A 23,200-nucleotide genomic window follows, 5' to 3' on the forward strand; every position below is an offset into this window, starting at 1 on the left:
CCAGCATGGGCAACAAGAGTGAAACTCCGTCTCAAAAAAATAAATAAATAAAAATAATCGGTTTGCCGGGCATGGTGGCTCACGCCTGTAATCCCAGCACTTTGGGAGACCGAGGCAGGTGGATCACAAGGTCAGCAGATCGAGACCCGCCTGGCCAACATAGTGAAACCCCATCTCTACTAAAAATACAAAAATTTACCTGGGCATGGTGGTAGGCGCCTGTAATCCCAGCTACTCAGGAGGCTGAGGCAGAAGAATTGCTTGAACCCACGAGGTGGAGGTTGCAGTGAGCTGAGATTGCGCCACTGCACTCCAGCCTGGGTGACAGTGCGAGACTCTGTCTCAAAAAAAAAAAAAAAGATTGGTCAGGCGCGGTGGCTTATGCCTGTAATCCCAGCACTTTGGGAGGGTGAGGTGGGTGGATCGTTTGAGGTCAGGAGTTCAAGACTAGCTGGCCAACGTGGCAAAACCCCGTCTCTACTGAAAATACAAAAATTAGCCTGGCGTGGTACACCCAGCTACTCAGGAGGCTGAGGCAGGAGAATCACTTGAACCCAGGAGGCGGAGGTTGCAGTGAGCCAAGATCACGCCACTGCACTCCAGCCTGGGTGACACAGGAAGACTCTGTCTCAATAATAATAATAATAATAAATTAAAAAATAAAGACAAAGACTGAGTTGTGGGATAGAACAGAGGGCGCTGAGTCAGGAAAAATTACAAAGGGTTGGCTGGTGTAAATGCCAATTAGGCCACCTTTGTCTGTTAATTGGCAATTAACGAGTTAGAATTCTATCCTCCCAGAGAGACTAGGGGACAGAGGCCCTATCCTTTCCAATGATTACATTTCAATGGAATAGCTTTCAGGTCCTTGAGAAAGACACTCCTAAATTATGGGAGATACATATATCTTTCAAAGGCACAGAGGAAGGATCCACAATTCTAAGCCCTTTTAAGTAAATGCTCTAAGAAATGGTGGTCAGGAACCTACCTGTAGGTGCTGCTTTTTTAGCTTCCTCGGGCAGACACTTTAAGCCAGCAGGTGGGGCTAGGCTAAGGTCATCCTAGGAATGCAGACATCAGGTATTAGAGATTATGTTAGTGTGTGTTTAAGTCTTTTAAAAATGGGGGGGAATTTTTTTGTTTGTGGTCCTTTTTTTTTTTTTTAAGACGGAATTTTGCTCTTGTTGCCCAGGCTGAAGTGCAATGGCACGATCTCGGCTCACTGCAACCTCTGCCTCCTGGGTTCAAGTGATTCTCCTGCCTCAGCCTCCCGAGTAGCTGGGATTACAGGCATGCGCCCCAACGTCCGGCTAATTTTGTATTTTTAGTAGAGATGGGGTTTCTCCATGTTAGCCAGGTGTGGTGGTGCGTGCTTGTAATCCCAACTACTCAGGAGGCTGAGGCAGGAGAATCACTTGAACTCAGGAGGCTGAGTTTGCAGTGAGCTAATATTGTGGTACTGCACTCCAGCCTGGGCAAAAGAATGAGACTCCATCTCAAAAAGAAAAAAAAGCCAGGCACGGTGGCTCACGCTTGTAATCCCAGCACTTTTGGGGGCCAAGGCGGGCAGATCACAAGGTCAAGAGATCGAGACCATCCTGGCCAACATGGTGAAACCCCATCTGTACTAAAAATACAAAAATTAGCTGGGTGTGGTGGCGTGCACCTGTAGTCCCAGCTACTTGGGAGGCTGAGGCAGGAGAATCACTTGCAGTAAGCCAAGATCGCGCCACTGCACTCCAGCCTGGTGACAGAGTGAGACTCCGTCTCAAAAAAAAAAAAAAAAAAGTCTAAAAAAACCTCTTTTACATTAAAAGAGGCTTAAGGAACATAGCACCTGGATTCTAAGATTTGAAGTGTCATCTGTGGTTGGATCCTAGTTTGGACAGAATGCGTGTATAAGTAATTTTTGGTATAATTGGAGAAATTTGAGTAGAAATTATGAATTAAATCTTTTTGACTATGTAATATACGAGAGTTAAGAATGTCTACAATTATTTTAAAACACTTCAGCATAAAAAACTTGAAAGGGAAAAAATCATTGACTAAAATACATAGACTAACATGACTTGAACTGACTAAAATTAAAAAGAAATGTTGACTTGTTCCTAAAGCAATTACCGCTTTTCTAAAATCATTACAATGTTAAATTTAATTTTTTAGAATTATTGGTTAAAAAATTTTTAAAGAATAAAAAATAAAGTAAATGAAATTATTGGTTTAAGCTGTGTGCAGTGGCACAAGTCAGTAGTTTCAGCTACTTGGGAGGCTGAGGTGGAAGGACTGCTTGAGACAAGGAATTCAAGGCTGCAGTGTTCCATAATCACACCTGTGAAAAGCCACTACACTCTAGGCTGGGTAACATAGTGAAACCCTGTATCTAAAATAAATTAATTTTAAAAAGTAAAAGACAAGAACCAGGTAGCTACAGAGATCTAGATGGCAAAAACTATTGGATAGTCTTTTCAGAATGACACCTGGGATGAATCAGCTCCAACCATTTTCCATCTCCATTTCACCCCCAAAAGGATTCGAATTACAGGCAACAAGGGTCTGGCTAGCCTGACTTGGGTAATACGCCCACTTGGCTGGAGAAGTAGGGAATCTTGACTGACAGTTTTAGCATTGGAGTGTGCAGAAGAGGAAAGGCACTTCCCTAAAGAAAAAATCAAATTATGCTACCAGAAAAAGGAAAAATTAGATTCTAGAATAGGCAAAAAAAAAAAAAAAAAAAAATAGATTTCACAACTTCACATGTGTTTGGCATACACATACATCATTTCACTTACTCTTCATAATAACCCTATGTAGTAGGTATTAACATCTCGGAGAAAGGCTCAGAGAGGTTCTGTAACTTATCCAAGATCACAAAGCAACTCGGCAGCATAGCCAGCATTTGAACTCAGATCAAAACCCTACTTTCAAAACCCATGCTTTTTCTGTTACACCATGTGTGTAGTAGGAAAAATAAACTAAACGAACTGTTTTCTCCTACTATACTCTTAACATAGAACACTTCTGTAACAAGATGTGTGGGGGTTTTTTCTCCCGTACACCAGGCAGTTCTCCAGTGGACACCAACTGGGTGTCATATAATTCAGTTCAATTCTGACACTATCTACATGAAGTTAGAATTAGATCCCACACCTTAAGGGCTCAGTCCCACCAGACTGCCCTGCTCCTCAGATGCCAGTTGCAAGTTTGGGCCTCCAGAACTTCTGGCTATAAATTGGGAGTTCCCATGACTCCCTCCTAGTTAACTTGCTAGGGAGGCTCACAGAACTCAGGGAAACATTTTATTACATCTATCGGTTTATTACAAAGGATATTACAAAGAATACAGATGGACAGACACATGAAGAGATACATAGGACAAGGTCTTGAAAGGTCCTGAGCACGGGTGTTTCTGTCCCTGTGGAGTTGGTATGTACCATCCTCCCAGCACATGGATGTGTTCCCCAACCCAAAAACTGTACCTTTGGTTTTGTTGTTGTTGTTGTTGTTTTGAGACGTAGTCTTGCTCTGTCGCCCAGGCTGCAGTGCAGTGGCATGATCTCGGCTCAATGCAACCTCCGCCTCCCGGGTTCAAGCGATTCTCCTGCCTCAGCCTCCCGAGTAGCTGGGACTACAGGCATGCAACACCATGCTCAGCTAATTTTTGTATTTTTAGTAGGGATGGAATTCACTATGTTGGCCAGGATGGTCTCAATCTCCTAACCTCATGATCCGCCTGCCGCGGCCTTCCACAGTGCAGGGATTACAGGAGTGAGCCACCGCGCCCGGCCGGGATTTTTTTTCTTTTGAGATGGAGTCTTGCTCTTGTAGCACAAGCTGGAGTGCAATGGCGCGATCTCGGCTCACTGCAACCTCCGCCTCCCGGGTTCAAGTGATTCTCCTGCCTCAGCCTCCTGAGTAACTGGGTTTACAGACACCTGCCACCACGCATGGCTAATTTTTTTTTTTTTTTTTTTTTTGAGACGGAGTCTCGCTCTGTTGCCCAGGCTGGAGTGCAGTGGTGCGATCTCTGCTCACTGCAAGCTCCGCCTCCCGGGTTCACGCCATTCTCCTGCCTCAGCCTCCCGAGTAGCTGGGACTACAGGCGCCCGCCACCATGCCTGGCTAATTTTTTTTGTATTTTTAGTAGAGACGGGGTTTCACCATATTGGCCAGGACGGTCGCGAACTCCTGACCTCAGGTGATCCATCCTCCCTGGCCTCCCAAAGTGCTGGGATTACAGGCGTGAGCCACCGTGCCCGGCCACCTTTGGGATTATTATGAAGGCTCCATCATGTAGGCATGACTGATTTTTTTTTTCTTTGAGACAAAGTTTCACTCTGTCGCCCAGGCTGGAGTGCAGTGGCGCAATCTCGGCTCACTGCAACCTCTGCCTCCCGGGTTCAAGTGATTCTTGTGCCTCAACCACCCGAGTAGCTGGGACTACAGGCACCTGCTACCATGACTGGCTAGTTTTTGTTTGTTTTCGTTTTTTTTTTTGAGGCGGAGTCTCGCTCTGTTGCCCAAGAGTGGTGCAATCTCGGCTCACTGCAACCTCCACCTCTCGGGTTCAAGTGATTCTCCTGCCTCACCCTCCTGAGTAACTGGGACTACAGACTCATGCCACCACACCCAGCTAATTTTTTTTTCTATTTTTTGCTATTTTTAGTAGAGACAGGGTTTAGTAGAGATATGTTGGCCAGGCTAGTCTAGAACTCCTGACCTCAAGTGATCTGCCCACCTTGGCCTCCCAAAGTGTTGGGATTACAGGCGTGAGCCACTGTGCCTGGCCATGACTGATTATTAATGCCATTTCCAGCCCTCTCTCCTCTCCAGAAAATGGGAGACAGGGGTGAAAGTTCCAAGCTTCAAATTATGACTTGGTCTTTCTGGTGGTTAGCCCCCATCCAGGAGCTCACAGAGTTGCTTCAGCGCAAAATGTATTTCTATCAACTTAAATTACAAGAGATTTAGGAGCTCTATATCAGAAGCTCCAATCACTCAGAAAATTATACAGTTCTTAGAAGCTCTGTGTCAGACAGGAACCATGGTCAAAGACCAATACGCATATTTCTTATTATTTTACACCATGCCATTACGCAAGGCAGACAATTACATTTCTTCTATTCTTCAGTTTCCCAATCAGTAGAAAGAAGTAACAACTTGCTCTGGGTCTCCTGAGTAGCTTGGATATCATAGCTAACTAACAGGTTTGCAGAGCAGCCAGAGCTCCCTTGGAAGTGACTTCCTATTTCCTTAATTTTTCTGACCTTGATTAGAAGGGGAAAAAAAGGAAAAAAAAATGAAATGCATAATATTAACGACTTTTAAAATACTTCTTTTGTTCCAAGCGTTGTATTTTATATCTCTCTGTGCATTTAATTCTCTTAATAGTCCTGTAAGGAACACAACATTATTAACCCCAATTTGCAACGAAGGAAACACGTTTAGAGAGTGGAAGTTATTACTCAGGATCACTGGCTTTCAACCCAAGTTGGTCTGACTCCAAAACTGGGTGCTCCAAACAACAGCACCCCACTACCCACTCTCCTGACCTTTTTGTCACTGAGGCCCAAAGATGCCTTCCCTTCTTGATGAGAGAAGGGGTAGTCTCAGTCTCCTCACCTACATAATAAAGGAGTCAGAATCACTTCTCTCCCAAGGCCCCTTTACCTCTGACTGCTGCTGCTACTGGCAAGGCCAAGAGCTGAGTTCTGTGCTGATCACAGAGAAGAGCAAGGCCTCACTGAATTAATGGACTTTATATCCCAATGGGAGCTCTCAACTGAGGTACATGACTTACTCCGGCAAAGAAGGGGCACTCTGGATGTCTGCAGATAAGGAGGTGGGCTGCAGATCAGGCAGAGAAATTGCTGGGTAGAATCGATAATGATAGACAAGAAAAAGACATTGATAAGAAAAGCAAGCCACTTTTTGAGGCAACCTTTTTCTTTTTCTCCTCTGGCCTTCATCTTTAGCTCTTTTATTTATCTCTCAGATTCTTCAGAGAGTTGAGGAGGGGTAGATGAAATTGAAGGGAAATTGCTGCTCAATGGCTAAAAATAAAAGGATGCAGGACGGTCACGCCTGTAATCCCAACACTTTGGGAGGCTGAGGTGGGTGGATCACGAGGTCAGGAGATTGAGACCATCCCGGCTAACACGGTGAAACCCTGTCTCCACTAAAAATACAAAAATTAGCCGGGCGTGGTGCTGGGCGCATGTAGTCCCAGCTACTTGGGAGGCTGAAGCAGGAGAATGGCGTGAACCCGGGATGTGGAGGTTACAGTGAGCTGAGGTCGCACCACTGCACTCCACCTGGGCGACAGAGCGAGACTCCGTCTCAAAAAAAAAAAAAAAAAAAAAAATTGGATACAATAACTTAAATCAACTTTCTCCTCTTCCCAAACAGCCTGTAATAAGTCTGTCTCATTCTAGACAGTAAATAGGAATCTGAAAAACCGATTTTTGCTTGTGGCTTTTCATTATAGAGAATAATTTTTGTTGCTGTTGTTGTTGTTGTTGTTGTTGTTGTTGCTGTTGCTGTTTTTGAGAGTCTCACTCTGTTGCCCAGGCTGGAGTGCAGTGGCATGATCTTGGCTCACTGCAACCTCTGACGCCTGGGTTCAAGAGGTTCTCCAGCCTCAGCCTCCCATGTAGCTGTGATTACAGGCATGTGCCACCACACCCGGCTAATTTTTGTATTTCTTTTAGCACAGATGAGGTTTTACCATGTTGGCCAGGCTGGTCTCAAACTCCTGACCTCAAGTGATCCGCCCACCTCAGCCTCCCAAAATGCTGGGATTATAGGCGTGAGCCACTGTGCCCAGCCAAGAATAAATTTTAACTGGATAAACATGCCCTCTTTACTAGAATTCTGCTATAATGTCATTAACCTGTATTTAAGCGTAAGAAAAATACTCCCATGCTCACCCTGATGACTCAGCCTTGAACTCAAGTCAGGTCTGCTGAAGGGAGATAAAACTGCGAAAGTCTCCATGGTGAGCGTGGGGGGCACTTTACTCCTTCAGCCACAGTAGGTTTCCGCCCAGACGCAGCTCTTGGAAATTGGCTGGTGACCACTGGTGGCTGATGTCAAATGGTCCTCTGTGATTGTCAGTCCCCAGAGTATCAGGGGCACAGCTGTGTGGGGAGGATTTCTGTCTCCCAGTCCTACTCTCTGACAAAAGTGATCCCATAGCCAATTGGTAGGGGATGAGGAGTAGGAAAGCCTGGAGAAAAGGGGCTTTGGCAGAGCACCACATGGTTCTCTGGGCAGAGCAGGGACTCCTGCGTCAAAGCAGGGCACAGATGGTCTTCCAAGTAATTAGAGAAATTAAATCCCTGGCATATTTTAATCCCTGTACAGCTAGACTGCTAAAAAAGGAAGGAAGGAAAAGGAAAGGAAAAAGAAAAGGAAAAGGAGAAAAGAAAAGGAAAAGGAAAAAAATATTGACAATACTTGGTATTGGCTAGGATGTGGGGAAATGGGCACTCTCATTTACAAGGAAAATGTAAAAATGTAAATTAGAATTTTTTTTTTTTTTGAGACGTTGTCTCAGTCTGTCACCCAGCCTGAAGTACAGTGGCGCAACCTCGGTTCCTTGCAATCTCTGCCTCCCGGGTTCAAGCGATTCTCCTGCCTCAGCCTCTGGAGTAGCTGGGATTACAGACAGCCATCACCACACCCAGCTAATTTTTTTGTATTTTTAGTAGTGACGGGACGGGGCTTCACCATGTTAGCCAGGCTGGTCTCAAACTCCTTACCTCAAGTGATCTGCCTGCCTTGGCCTCCCAAAATGCTGGGATTACAGGCGTGAGCCACTACGCCCGGCCATAAATTAGTATCTTTAGAGGACAATATGGCAGTATCTTCTCCACTCCATTCCAAGTTTCAAAACAACCAGGCCAGGAACGGTGGCTCACACCTGTAATCCCAGCACTTTGGGAGGCCGAGGTGGGAGGATCACTTGAGGTCAGGAGTTCAAGACCAGCCTGGCCAACATGGTGAAACCCTATCTCTACTAAAAAAAAAAAAAAAAAATTAGCTGGGCATGGTGGTGTGCACCTAAAATTCCAGCTACTCAGGCGGTTGAGGCACAAGAATCACTTGAACCTGGGAGGTGGAGGTTGCAGTGAACCAAGATTGTGCCACCGCACTCTAGCCTGAGCGACAGAGTGAGACTCTGTCTCAAAAAAAAAAAAAAAAGAAAACAAACAAACAAACAAAAAAACAGGCCATGAAAAGGAAGAGAGGTCTTCCTAGATCATATATCCATTTGACAGATAAGGAAACCAAGGTTCAGATATATTCCCCAGATTTGTTCAGAGTCTCCCTGTTAGTATGTGCCAGAGACCCTAAATGTGGATGGACACGGTGGCTCACACCTGTAATCTCAGCACTTTGGGAAGCCCAGGCAGGAGAATTTCTTGAGCAGAGGAGTTCAAGACCAGCTTGGCAACATAGTAAGACTCCCATTTCTACAAAAAATACAAAAAAAATTTAGCTGGGCATGGTGGTGTGCACCTGTAGTCGCAGCTACTGGGGAGGCTAAGCAGGAGGATCCCTTGAGCCCAGGAGGTAGAAGCTGCAGTGAGCTGTGATGTGCCACTGCCCTCTAGCCTGGGCTATAGAGTGGAACCCTGTCAATACCAACAAACTTAAATCCCAATTGATGCCTTTTTTTCTTTCTTTTCTTTTTTTTTTTTTTGAGATGGAGTCTCGCTCTGTCGCCCAGCCTGGAGTGCAGTGGTGCGATCTCAGCTCAATGCAAGCTCTGCCTCCTGGGTTCACGCCATTCTTCTGCCTCAGCCTCCTGAGTAGCTGGGACTACAGGCGCCCGCCACCACGCCTGGCTAATTTTTTGTGTTTTTAGTAGAGACAGGATTTCACCATGTTAGCCAGGATGGTCTTGATCTCCTGACCTTGTGATCCGCCCGCCTCGGCCTCCCAAAGTGCTGGGATTACAGGCGTGAGCCACTGCGCCCGGCCTGCCTTTTTTTCTTACAGCAAAATAAAACACAAAGGAGGGACCTTCTTGCTAGAAGGGACCATCAATACTTTCTGGAATAAGATGAAACTTAATTACATTAATCAAAATCTGGGTAGGCATATCATCTGCCAAAATGTCATTTAGAGAGCTGACAAATAGTTTTTATATCCCCTGTGGATTAGTCAAAACATATTTGGTTTCCAATGACAGAAGCTCTACCCAAACTGAAGGAGCTTCCCAGACAGTGTTATCAGGATTGGCTTCTATCTCTTGGGTCTATGTTTCTCGGTGTTGACTTCATTCTTAGACAGGCTCCCCTACCGAATGGCAAGCTGATACCAGCAGCTCCAGCCTTACATTCTTCTAGTATAGTAGCCCCAGCATTATGGAGCTTTGTTCCTAATAGTTCCAGCTTTGGAAAGAACTAGATTACATATCCAATCCTAGAGTAATGGCCAGGTCGTCCCCAGTCAAACCACATAGCCTGAAATTAAGAGTATAATCAGGATTCTCTATCAAAAGAAGGGTGCGCAGATACCAGGAAGGCCAAAACAATAGTTATCCATTCCACCCTGTAAGGGAATGTAAACAAGGAAGAAATTTTGATGGAAAAGGGAGCATAAAGCATTTGTGATCTCCACATTTAAGACTTCCTCAAAATATCCTTTTATGGAAAGATACAAAGCTTCTCAAGAACAACACAGCCCCTCTATTCCCTTCAAATACGATTGTACAAAGAAAGTAATACCCTTCAGCCTACTATGAGTGAATAGATGTGTCTGTCCACTGTCTGGCCAGCTGTCAACTGCCTCACTGTGCCCTGGAGAGAGGTGTTTTTTTTTGTTTTTTGTTTTTTTTTGAGATGGAGTCTCACTCTGTCGCCCAGGCTGGAGTGCAGTGGCGCGATCTCGGCTCACTGCAACCTCCACCTCCGGGGTTCAAGCAATTCTCCTGCCTCAGCTTCCCAAGTAGGTGGGATTACAGGCATGCGCCACCACGTCTGGCTAATTTTTTTGTATTTTTAGTAGAGACGGGGTTTCACCATATTTGCCAGGCTGGTCTCGAACTCCTGACCTTGTGATCCACCGGGCTCGGCCTCCCAAAGTGCTGGGATTACAGGCATGAGCCACCGCGCCTGGCCCTAGGAGAGAGCTTTTTTTTTTGGTTTTTTTGTTCTGTTTTGTTTTGTTTTGAGACAGAGTCTCACTCTGTCGCCCAGGCTGGAGTGCACTGGCACGATCTCGGCTCATGGCAAGCTCTGCCTCCCGGATTCACGCCATTCTCCTGCCTTAGCCTCCCAAGTAGCTGGGACTACAGGCGCCCGCCACCACGCCTGGCTAATTTTTTGTGTTTTTAGTAGAGACGGGGTTTCACCGTGTTAGCCAGGATGGTCTCGATCTCCTGACCTTGTGATCTGCCCGCCTCAGCCTCCCAAAGTGCTGGGATTACAGGCATGAGCCACCGTGCCCGGCCAGGAGAGAGCTTTTGAGGGACGAAATGGTTTTCATTCTTAGGGGTTGTTTCACAGGAGGCTGGATTGACCGGAAAAACAGGAAGATGTAAATATGTCTATATATCTGGTGCTAAAAATCTGGAACCAGTGGAATATGGAGGAGCAAATCTGTGTGTGTGTGTGTGTGTGTCCCTTTATGTAGACTACAGGAAAAGAAGGGTTAGAAGAAAGGGAAGGAAAACCGAGAGAGAAAAGTCCTGGTCTGCTGGTTCATGCCTCTTGTGCCTGTAATCCTAGTGTTTTGGGAAGTCCAGGCGGGAGGATCCCTTGAAGCCAGGAGTTGTAGACCATCTTGGGCAATATACAGTGAGACCCTGTCTCTACAAAATTAAAAAATTAGCTGGGTGTGGTGGCATGTGCCTGTAGTCCCAGCTATTCCGGAGGCTGAAGTAGGAGGATTGTTTAGGCCCAGGAGGTCGAGGCTGCAGTAAGCTATAATTGTGCCACTGCACTCCAGCCTGGGCAACAGAGGGAGACCCTGCCTCAAAAAAAAAAAAAAAAAAAAAAAAGAGAGAGAGAGAGTTTGGTTTTCTAAGCAGGTTTTATTTTTTATTTTATTTATTTAGTTTTTTTGAGACGGAGCCTCCCTCTGTTGCCAGGCTGGAGTGCAGTGGCATGATCTCAGCTCACTGCAACCTCTGCTTCCAGGGTTCAAGCAATTCTCCTGCCTCAACCTCCTGAGTAGCTGGGACTACAGGCGCACACCACCACGCCCAGCTAATTTTTGTATTTTTAGTAGAGATGGGGTTTCATCATGTTGGCCAGGATGGTCTCGATCTCTTGACCTCGTGATCCTCCCGCCTCAGCCTCCCAAAGTGCTGGAATTACAGGCATGAGCCACTGCACCTGGCCAACAGGTTTTATATTCTTATTGCCTTTTTTTTCTTCCTGTTTTCATTAGTTAGGATATTGACCAGACAGAGACAAAAATATCAGTGGCTTCTTCAAGGTAGAAGTTCTGTTTTTCTCGGCTGGGCACGGTGGCTCATGCCTGTAATCCCAGCACTTTGGGAGGCCGAGGCGGGTGGATCACCTGAACTCAGGAGTTTGAGACCAGCCTGGCCAACATGGTGAAACCCTGTCTCTACTAAAAATACAAAAATTAGCCAGGTGTGGTGGCGGGTGCCTGTAATCCCAGCTACACAGAAGGCTGAGGCAGGAGAATCACTTGAACCCAGGAGGAGGAGGTTGCAGTGAGCCAAGATCGCACCATTGCACTCTAGCCTGGGCAACAAGAGAGAAACTCTGTCTCAAAAATAAAAAAAAAAAAAGTTCTGTTTTTCTCCCAGGTAAAAGTCTAAGCTGGCAGATTATACAGGGCCAGTCAGGGACTCTGTCCCCCCAGGCCCTCTGGGACTCATTTCTTCCTTCTCGTTGCTTTGCCATCCTCCATGGTGTTACACTTGTCACAGGGTCGGAGCTGACTCACCTCCCATACATCTTAAAGAGGGGAAAGCAAAGGGCAAGCAGCTTCTTATTAAGGCATGATCTGAAAGTTGCCAACATCACTTTCCCTTTGGCCAGAGTATTGTCTCATGGTCATACCTAGATGCAAGAGAGAGCTGCAGCTGGCAAGCACTCAGCTAAACTCAGGGGGAGGGCCAGGAGCAGTGGCTCACGCCTGTAATTGCAGCACTTTGGGAGACCAAGACGGGTGGATCACTTGAGGTCAGGAGTGTGAATACAGCCTGGCCAACATGGTGAAACCCCGTCTCAACTAAAAACACAAAAATTAGCCGGGCGTGGTAGTGGGTGCCTGTAATCCCAGCTACTCAGGAGGCTGAGGCAGGAGAATCACTTGAACCCAGGAAGTAGAGGTTGCAGTGAGCCAAGATCGCGCCATTGCACTCCAGCCTGAGCAATAGAGTGAGACTCCATCTCAAAAAATAAAAAAAAAAAAAAATTCAGGGGGAATCCATTACTAACTAAAAGGTGGGGATATTGGGGAACAATTAGCAACCACTCTCCTTCACTCTTCTTTTTTTTTTTCTTGAGACAGAGACTTGCCTGTTGCCTAGGATGGAGTGCAGTGGCGAGATCCTAGCTCACTACAACCTTGACCTCCTTGGCTCAAGTGATCCTCCGACCTCAGCCTCTCAAATAGCTGGGACTACAGGCACCCGCCATTATGCCTGGCCCTTCTTCACCCTTCTAATCAAAGCTAGTTCTACCCATTTCTCTCTTAAAATCCTCTACACTCTTATTTGCTTATGTGACTTCTTTTTTTTTTTTTTGAGATGGAGTCTCTCACTTTGTCACCCAGGCAGGAGTGCAGTGGCACGAGCTCGGCTCACTGCAACCTCCAGCTCCCAGGTTCGAGCCATTCTTCTGCCTCAGCCTCTCGTGTAGCTGGGATTATAGGTGCCCACCACCATGTCCAGCTAATTTTTGTATTTTTAGTAGAGAGGCAGTTTTGCCATGTTAGCCAAGCTAGCCTCAAAACTCCTGACCTCAGGTGATCCATCCGCCTCGGCCTCCCAGAGTGCTGGGATTACAGATGTGAGCCACAGCATTAGGCCTATGTGACTTCTTTTAAGGAGCCATTCTTGATCTTCTTCCTCTGCTGAGCTCCCACAGCTCTGTTCATACTCCTTATGGTCCTCAGACTATCAAGTGCTTTAGTTGGATGAGTTCCCTACTAGTCTATGAGCTCCTTAAGGACAGGGAGGAGGACCAGGTCACATCTCTGCCCACCCACCACACGTATCACACAGTAGGGCCTAAGAAATGATTGCTAAAGGAATGAATCTTTTTCACTTCTCTGACAATAAATTAGAAATATTAGAATGTTGGAAAGTTGAAAACTCATAAGTACTGTATTTCAGTGTTCGTTTCTTTTTTTTTTTTTTTTTTTTTTGAGACAGAGTCTTGCTCTGTCACCCAGGCTGGAGTGCAGTGGTGTGATCTCGGCTCACTGCAAGCTCTGCCTCGCGGGTTCACGGCATTCTCCTGCCTCAGCCTCCCGAGTAGCTGGGACTACAGGCGCCTGCCACCATGTCCGGCTAATTTTTTTTTTTTGTATTTTTAGTAGAAATGGGGTTTCACCGTGTTAGCCAGGATGGTCTCGATCTCCAGACCTCGTAATCCGCCTGCCTCGGCCTCCCAAAGTGCTGGGATTACAGGCGTGAGCCACCGCGCCCGGCCCAGTGTTGGTTTCTTAAAAGCAAGGACCAACCGGGCACTGTGGCTCACGCCTGCAATCCTAGCACTTTGGTAGGCCGAGGCAGGTGGATTGACTGAACTCAGGAGTTCAAGACCACTGTGGGCAACATGGTGAAACCCTGTCTCTACTAAAATACAAAAAATTAGCTGGGCGTGGTGGTGGGGGCCTGTAGTCCCAGCTATTCAGGAGGCTGAGGCACAAGAATTGCTTGAGCCTGGGAGGCAGAGGTTGAGCCAAGATCACACCACTGCACTCCAGCATGGTCAACAGAGTGAGACTCAGCCTCCAAAAAAAAAAAAAAAAAAAAAAAAAAAGCCAGAACCTTCTCTTACATAACCATATTTTTTTTTATTGTGGTTTGCCAGATGTTTCCTTAAAATGCCTGGAGAAAAGGAAACAAGGGAAGGAAAAAAGCAGTAGAAAAGAAAAGAAAATTTTCCAGGTCTTTGCAGATTGGCTCTATGTTGAATCACTCCTTCTATGCTTAGCCATGCTGTTTGCAACTCTGCCTAAACCTCCACTTCTTGCTTGCACTGAGTCTAAAAATCAGGCAGAGGTGAAAACTCATGGTCTTCCCAGTTTTTCTCTGAGCATGTGTCCTTCTCTTGGCATGTGTGTGGCTTTCTAGATTCCCCTGTAAACATAGAAAACTTTCAAAGCTCTTATTCTCCCCCAAAATCTCATTCTCTGGATTTTCCTCTCAGGCTTTCAACATGTCTGTTATTTGATCTAGCTGTTTTTTGATTGTTTGTTTTGCCCAGGCCATAACAGTTCATTCATTTGTTCTTAATTGCTTTTAGGAAAAGTCTGTGTAGCTGCTCTATCCTAGTAGAGTTCCAAGTTAGTTACAACAAAGAGAAACCCTAGTTAGGTTCAAAAGACAAATCCTGGGCCAGCGCGGCGGCTCACGCCTGTAATCCTAGTACTTTGGAAGGCCAAGGTGGGTGGATCGCCTGAGGTCAAGAGTTTGAGACCAGCCTGGCCAACATGGTGAAACCCCCTCTTTACTAAAAATACAAAAATTATCTGGGCGTGGTGGCGGGCGCCTGTAATTCCAGCTACTTGGGAGGCTGAGGCAGGAGAATGGCATGAACCCAGGAGGCGGAGGCTGCTATGAGCTGAGATCACACCATTGCACTCCAGCCTGGGCGACAGAGGGAGACTCCGTCTCAAAAAAAAAAAAAAAAAAAAAAAATCAAATCCTATTCTATAGGAACAAGGTCCACTCTGCTCTCTCTAGAACGAGGTATCTGAACAGGGAACACAAGCTGCTGGCTTTAAGATCACTGCTTCTCTAAGGAGGGGATGGGGTTAAGGTAAGCTAAAATACCACAAAAATCTTAGCTGCTTCAGTGGCCTTTCTCTTGGTTAAGCATTTGTTTGGTTGCTGTAAACTTTTCTTTTCTTTTCTTTTCTTTTTTTTGAGATGGAGCGTCACTCTGTCGCTCAGGCTGGAGTGCAGTGGCACAGTCTTGGCTCACTGCAATCTCCTCCTTCCAGGTTCAAGCAATTCTCCTGCCTCAGCCTCCCAAGTAGCTGGGACTACAGGCTCATGCCACCACGCCCAGCTAATTTTTATATTTTTAGTAGAGACAGCGTTTCATCATATTGGTCAGGCTGATCTTGAACTCCTGGTCTCAGGTGATCCACCCGCCTCGGCCTCCCAAAGTGCTGGGATTACAGGCATGAGCCATAGCACCCGGCCCGTTGCTATAAACTTTTAACTATCTCCTAGCATTCTGATAAGGTTGAATTCCAACAGGTTTTGCCAAGTTTTTCAGTGTTTCTGGGGAGAAATGGATCCCCTACTCTGCCATTTTCAATAATGCCACTTCTAACCTCCATGCCTTTTTACTATACTCAATTTCTATCTTTTTATGTTGTTCTCTCTTTTTTTTTCTTTTTTTTTTTTGAGGTGGAGTCTCCTCTGTCACCCAGGCTGGAGCGTAATGGTGTGATCTCAGCTCACTGCAACCTCCACCTCCCAGATTCAAGTGATTCTCCTGCCTCAGCCTCCTGAGCAGCTAGGATTACAGGCACCTGCCACCACACCCAGCTAATTTTTGGTTTTTGTTTTTCAGTTTTTTTGAGATGGAGTCTCGCTCGGTTGCCTGGCCTGGAGTGCGGTGGTGCAATCTCAGCTCACTGCAGCGTCCGCCTCCCCAGTTCAAGCTATTCTCCAGCCTTAGCCTCCTGAGTAGCTGGGATTACAGGCATGCGCCACTGCGTCTGGCTAATTTTTGTATTTTTTAGTAGAGATGGGGCTTCACCATGTTGTCCAGGCTGATCTCGAACTCCTGACCTCGGGTGATTCGCCCACCTCGGCCTCTCAAAGTGCTAGGATTACAAGCGTGAAACACTGTGCCTGGTCAATTTGTATGCTGTTCTCTAAGCCACTTCCTTAGAACCATCTTCTAATTCACTAACACTCTGTTTGTCTATGTCCATCTAAGATAATGTATATCTAGTTTATTGAGGGTTTATTCCCAATAACTTACTTTTTTCATTTAGGAAATTATTTTCAGGATTTCTAATTGATTCATTTATTTTTAATTTTTAAACTTTTCATTTTGAAATAATTTTAGATTTACAGAAGAGCTTCAGAGATAGCATAGCAAATTCTTGTTTATCCTCCACCCAGCTTTCCCTAATGTTAACAGTTACGTAATGTCTTGAATAACTGAGACATTTATCAAAAGAAACTAAACTTGATATAATAATATTAACTTTATTCAGATTTCCTTAATTTTTCTTTTTTCTTTTTTTCTGTTCAGAATCCAATCCAAGACACCATGTTGAATCTAGTTGTCAAGTCTCAAATCCGTGGCTGTACTCAGTCTTTCATTGTCTCATGACCTTGGCATTTTTAAAGAGTACTGGGCAGGTTATTTTGTCTAATGTTCCTCAATTTAGGTTTTTATCTGATGTTTTCTGTTAAGCTAGGGTTATAGATTTTGGGGAAGAATGCTACAGAGGTAAAGTGCCCTTCTCATCACATCATATAAGGGGGTATAAGATATCAGTCTGACATTATTATTTAGGTTAACTTGATCACTTGGTTAAGGTGGTATCTCCATTGTGCAGCTGCTATTTTTCCCTTTCAAATTCTATGCATTAGAAGTGAGTCACTGAGTCCAGGCAATACTGAAGAAGAGAGAAATTGAGCTGTACTTCCCGGAGGGAGATGAATCAAAGAATATGTGTTCTTTCCTTCTTTCTTTCTTTCTTTCTTTAGAGACAGGGTCTCACTATATCTCCCAGGCTGTTCTCAAACCCCTGGCCTCAAATGATCCTCCTGTCTTGGCCTCCCACAGTGCTGGGATTATAGGCATGAGCCAATACGCCAGATCTCTTTTTACGTTTATTCAATTTGTTATTCTTCCTTTATCCCTTTGAGGATCCAAGGCATACTTGTGTTGAAGCCTTTTATTTCTGTGGTTTTTTTTCTTAGATTGAGAGTATCTGTGAAAAAGGTCTTTTAAAGATTGTTCTTTTCTTTGCATTTATCTATAGTGAATTACCCTCCTAATTATGGAGGATTTTATTTTGTTTCTTTTTTTGGTTTTTTTTTTTTTTTTTTTTGGTGTTGGGGAATTTGTCCTGTCTACAATTAATTTTAATAAGTTGAGGAAATTTATTTGCAGGTTCATCTTAGAGTGGGAAGTTTTGCAATTTTGTTCTGTTTTGTTTTGCTATATCCTTCTTCTTTCTCACTGCTCTCACCATCCTTATCTAGGGTTTTTGTGAATTCAGTCGTGGCCCTGTATGTTTGGCACAGATCCTGGTTTTGTGGCCATGCCTGTGTTGGCCTGGTTCCTGGATATGAGAGTTACAAAAGCTGCTGTCCCAGGCAGCAGAGGGCAGCAGCTTGTTTCAGCCTCTTTTTCTCACCTCAGCCCCTAGTTTTATGAACTAAAACAGATTCCAAGCCACTCTGACTGGAGCATTTTCCTCTATTAGATTACTTTTTCTACTTTGAAAAAAAAATTTTTTTTTTTGGAGAGTGGGTCTCACTCTGTTGCGCAGGCTGGAGTGCAGTGGTGCAATTGTAGCTCACTGCAACCTCCACCTCCCCAGGCTTAGGTGATTCTCCACCTCAGCCTCCCAAGTAGCTGGGACTACAGATGCACGCCACCATGCCCAGCTAATTTTCGTACTTTTTTGTATAAACAGGGTTTCGTCATGTTGCTCAGACTAGTCTCGAACTCTTGGCCTCAAGTGATCCACCCATCTCTGCCTCCCAAAGTGCTATGATTACAGGTGTGAACCACCATGCCCAGCCAAAAATGATGTTTTTAATAGATACAAAAATAAAATAGATAAGTTCTCATAAAATTACTATATTTAAACAATAGGGGCCAGGCGCAGTGGCTCACACCTGTAATCCCAGCACTTTGGGAGGCTGAGGCGGGCGGATCTTTGAGGTCAGGAGTTCAAAACCAGCCTGGCCAACATGGTGAAATCCCATCTCTACTAAAAACACAAAAGAATAGCCAGGCATGGTGATGGGCACCTGTAATCCCAACTACTTGGGAGGATGAGGCAGGAGAATTGCTTGAGCCCAGGAGGCGGAGGTTGCAGTGAGCCGAGATCGTGTCATTGCACTCCAGCCTGGGCAACAGAGCAAGACTCTGTCTCAGAAAGCAAACAAAAAAACAAACAAAAAACCAACAGGGAAAAATTTATGTCTGCAATTTTATTTCAGTAAATAAACACACAAATAGGTGGTAAGAATACACACACAGAGAGGGAACATCACAATATTTATTGCATTTATTTCTTGGAAATGGTTTTTGATTATTGTTTTGAGACAGGTCTCACTGCAAACTGTACATCCTGGGCTCTAAAAAACCTCTAACCTCAGCCCCACCACCAATAGCTGGGACTACAAGTGCACACCACCACACCTGGCTAATTTTTGTATTTTTTTGTAGTAACAGGGTTTCACCATGTTGCCTGGGCTGGCTGTAAACTCCGAGCCTCAAGTGATCTGCCTGCCTCGGCCTCCCAAAGTGCTGGGATTACAGGCATGAGCCACCACCAGCTGGTAATGGTCTTTAAAGACATCTCTGGACATTTGTGATCACAAGAAAAATGTTGCCTAATTATCTAATAATTTTTAAAAAATATTTGTTCCATTTTGCAAGCCATTTTATTTTCCTATCATTAGTTGATACCTATGTGTTTGTTTTTATGCCAAGATTGTGTTGTATTTGACTCAAAAAATATGACTGATGGAAGACTCCTCAACAAAATTGGTAGGTAATATTTGTGTACAATTTTTATATTTATATATACCCACATTAGTCATTTCAGAAATGTATGAAGGCGGTAGGAAGATAGCATGAGTAGGATGAGGTACATTGTTTTTCTTCCAATTAGCTATTTGTCTCTTATTTTTTATTTTTGTTTTATTTTATTTTATTTTATTTTATTTGAGATGGAGTCTCGCTCTGTTGCCCAGGCTGGAGTGCAGTGGCATGATCTCGGCTCACTGCAACCTCTACCTCCTGGGTTCAAGCGATTATCCTGCCTCAGCCTCCCTAGTAGCTGGGATTATAGGCACCTGCCACCACACCCAGCTAGTTTTTGTATTTTTAGTAGAGACGGAGTTTCACCATGTTGGCCAGGCTGGTCTCAAACTCATGACCTCAAGTGATCCACCTGCCTCAGTCTCCCAAAGTGCTGGATTTACAGCCACCTTGTCCAGCCAATTTTTTAAAAATAAATTTCTTGGCCAGGCGCAGTGGCTCACGCCTGTAATCCCAGCACTTTGGGAGGCCGAGATGGGTGGATCACTTGAGGTCAGGAGTTTGAGACCAGCCTGGCCAACATGGTGAAACTCCGTCTCTACCAAAAATACAAAAACTAGCTGGGCTTGGTGGCGGACGCCTGTAATTCCAGCTACTCGGGAGGCTGAGGCAGGAGAATCGCTTGAAGCTGAGAGGTGGAGGTTGCAGTGAGCTGAGATCACACCATTGCACTCCAGCTGGGTGACAAGAGTGAGACTCCATCTCAAAAAATACATAAATAAATAAATAAATAAATTACTTGATCTTATTAAGTAGAAAAGTTTTGTCTCTTCCTTTATTTTCTTATTTTATTAAGGTTACAGATAAAAGTAAGACTGTTTAACAGGCAGGAGCAACAGAAAACAAGGACTCTTGAAACTTTACAAACTCTATGATCAATTAATGAATGATTGGAAATTGTCTGTACTGAGAATGATGGCTCGCACCTGTAGTCCCAAGTACTCTGGAGGCTGAGGCAGAAGGATCCCTTGAGTTGTGAGTCCAGCCTGGACAACGTAGTGAGACCCTGTCTCTAAAAAAAAAAAATGAAACAGAAATTGTCTGTACTGTACTTAACACAAATTGTACCAATGTATGCCAAATTATGCATAACATATAGAAATAGAATTTCTGCTGTCAAAGTAGTAGATGTTCTGGATAAAACATTTCAGGTTCTGAATAAAGAAAAAACATGAGAGTACAAGGGAAATGCTAAAATAAATACCACTTGAGACTTCAACTGGACCCAGATATTTAATGTGGTAGTGCTGAAAATTATGGGCCTAGCATGGTGACTCACGCCTGTAATCCCAGCACTTAGGGAGGCCGAGGCATGTAAAACACTTGAGCTCAGGAGTTCAAGACCAGCCTGTGCAACATGGTGAAACCCCATCTCTACAAAAAATACAAAAATTAGGCGGGCATGGTGGCCTGCACCTGTAGTCCCAGCTACTTAGGAAGCTGAGGTGGGAGGATGGCTTGAGCCCAAGAGGCAAAGGTTGCAGTGAGCTGAGATCATACCACTACACTCCAGCTTGGGCCACAGACCCTGCTCTCAAAAAAAAAAAAAAAAAAAGAGCCCCTGTCCCAGGCCCGCCGGACCCGCGCTAGCAGCGTGGCAGCAGCGCGGCAGCGGCGGCGGCGGCAGCAATGGCGGCGGCGGGCGGTCCAGCGGATGTTTCTCTCGGGTCGCGGGGTCTCCCGGCAGCGTGGTGGACTACCTGATCAACGGTGGCACCGGCTACATGCCCGAGGACGGGCTCATCGCGCAGCAGCTCTTCGCCAGCGCCTAAGGCCTCACCTAGGACGCCTTCCTGATTCTCCCAGGACTCATAGACTTCATAGCTGAGGTGGACCTTACCTCAGCCCTGACCCGGAAGATCACGCTGAAGACACCGCTGATCTCCTCCCCCATGGACACTGTGACAGAGGCTGACGTGGCCATCGCGATGGCTCTGATGGGACATACTGGTTTCATTCACCACAACTGCACCTCAGAGCTCCAGGCCAAGGAGCTACGGAAGGTCAAGAAGTTTGAACAGGGCTTCATCACGGACCCCATGGTGCTGAGCCCCTCCCACACTGTAGGTGATGTGCTGGAGGCCAAGATGCGGCATGGCTTCTCTGGCATCCCCATCACTGAGACGGGCACCATGGGCAGCAAGCTGGTGGGCATCGTCACCTCCCGAGACATCAACTTTCTCGCTGAGAAGGACCACACCACCCTCCTCAGTGAGGTGATGACGCCAGGGCTCGAGCTGGTGGTGGCTCCAGCATGTGTGACATTGAAAGAGGCAAATGAGATCCTGCAGCGTAGCAAGAAAGGGAAGCTGCCTATCATCAATGATCGCAGTGAGCTAGTGGCCATTATCACCGGCAGCGACCTGAAGAAGAACCAAGACTGCCCTCTGGCCTCCAAGGATTCCCACAAGCAGCTGCTGTGCGGGGCAGCTGTGGGCACCCGTGAGGATGACAAATATCGCCTGGACCTGCTCACCCAGGTGGGCGTCGACGTCATAGTCTTGGACTCGTACCAACGGAACTTGGTGTATCAGATCGCCATGGTGCATTACATCAAACAGAAGTACCCCCACCTCCAGGTGATTGGCAGGAACGTGGTGACAGCAGCCCAGGCCAAGAACCTGATTGACGCTGGTGTGGACGGGCTGTGTGTAGGCATGGGCTGCGGCTCCATCTGCGTCACCCGGGAAGTGATGGCTTGTGGTCAGCCCCAGGGCACTGCTGTGTACAAGGTGGCCAAGTATGCCCGGCGCTTTGGTGTGCCCATCATAGCCAATGGCGGCATCCAGACCATGGGGCACATAGTCAAGGCCCTGGCCCTTGGAGTCTCCACAGTGATGATGGGCTCCCTGCTGGCCACCACCACGGAGGCCCCTGGTGAGTACTTCTCAGACAAGGTGTGGCTCAAGAAGTACTGGGGCATGGGCTCACTGGATGCCATGGAGAAGAGCAGCAGCAGCCAGAAACGATACTTCAGCAAGGGGGATAAGGTGAAGATCGTGCAGGGTGTCTTGGGCTCCATCCAGGACAAAGGGTCCATTCAGAAGTTCGTGCCCTACCTCATAGTGGGCATCCAGCACGGCTGCCAGGATATCGCGGCCCACAGCCTGTCTGTCCCTCGGTCCATGATGTACTCAGGAGAGCTCAAGTTTGAGAAGCGGATCATGTCGGCCCAGATCGAGGGTGGCATCCATGGTCTGCACTTTTATGAAAAGCAGCTGTACTGAGGACAGCAGTAGAGGCCAAGGTGATGGAGGGGGCACAGCCTCCCTCCATAACTGAGTGGTCCACAGATTTGCTTTACGGGTTCCCCAGCTCCTTTCCAGGGAGAGAGGAGGGGAGGCCCTGAGGGGTCTCCGGGCCCTCGCTGGGCATCCCCTGCAGAGTCAGGACTGCTCCCTGGGCCAGGCTGCCCTGGGAGCCCCCCGAGCCCAGCCAGCCAGGTTCTCAGGCCCTGCACCTGCCTCAGGTCTTTCTTGCTGCAGCCTGCTCCAGCCCAGCCCCCATCCCAGGGGCAGGCAGCCCCTCCTGGTTTCTCCTGTAGGGCACCTCCCTGCCCCCAGCCCCCCCAGGAAATGTTGCTCTCCTGGCCCTGCCTCTGGCCCTTCCTGGGCCGCTGCCCCCTCAGCCATGTAGCACTTCTGAGCTCCTGACCTAGACCAAGGGGAGGTCTCTGCCCTCTTCCCCGGCCCTGGGCTACCCTTGGGTCCTGCTTCTCAGGCCACTCCCCTGTCCCTGGCCCTGGGGAGGAGGCTGCCCTGGTCATGGCCACCTGCCTGTCATTCCTGACTCATCACCGTCCCCAGTGAACCATTCCTGCCCTCTCCTCAGCTGCAGTTGAAGGCTTTAACTTTGCACACTTTGGGATCACAGTTGCATCATTGTGTGTTAAGTAATTGGAATAAATCAAGCAGGTCTCAATGCCAAAGAAAGAAAGAAAGAGAAAGAAGGAAAGAAAGAGAGAAAGAAAGAAAAGTAGAAAAGAAAAGAAAAAATTTTGTAGACCAGAGTTCATGGATTTCAGCTCTGGCTTATCTCTTGTCTGGTTGCATGACTTGTCATTTTTGGCCTTAGTTTTCTTTAAAACTATAAGTTTAAGACATGAGCTGTCTCTCTATATCTACCACTTTTTTTTTTTTTTGAGACGGAGTCTCACTCTGTTGCACAGACTGGAGTGCATTGGCTGAATCTCAACTCACTGCAACCTCCGCCTCCCGAATTCAAGT

General features: G+C 46.4%; 1 protein-coding gene across 1 annotated transcript; it reads left to right on the top strand.

Annotated features, from left to right (window-relative positions):
- Positions 1–20,780: 20,780 nt before the first annotated feature.
- Positions 20,781–22,915, top strand: LOC109024945 (inosine-5'-monophosphate dehydrogenase 1-like). Its single transcript, XM_031014639.3, has one exon. It carries the CDS (start codon positions 20,867–20,869, stop codon positions 22,199–22,201), a length of 1,335 nt encoding a protein of 444 aa, XP_030870499.1. The 5' UTR covers positions 20,781–20,866; the 3' UTR covers positions 22,202–22,915.
- The last annotated feature ends 285 nt before the right edge of the window (positions 22,916–23,200 follow it).

Source organism: Gorilla gorilla, chromosome 13, assembly GCF_029281585.2.
Source record: "Gorilla gorilla gorilla isolate KB3781 chromosome 13, NHGRI_mGorGor1-v2.1_pri, whole genome shotgun sequence".
Lineage (NCBI taxonomy): Eukaryota > Metazoa > Chordata > Mammalia > Primates > Hominidae > Gorilla > Gorilla gorilla.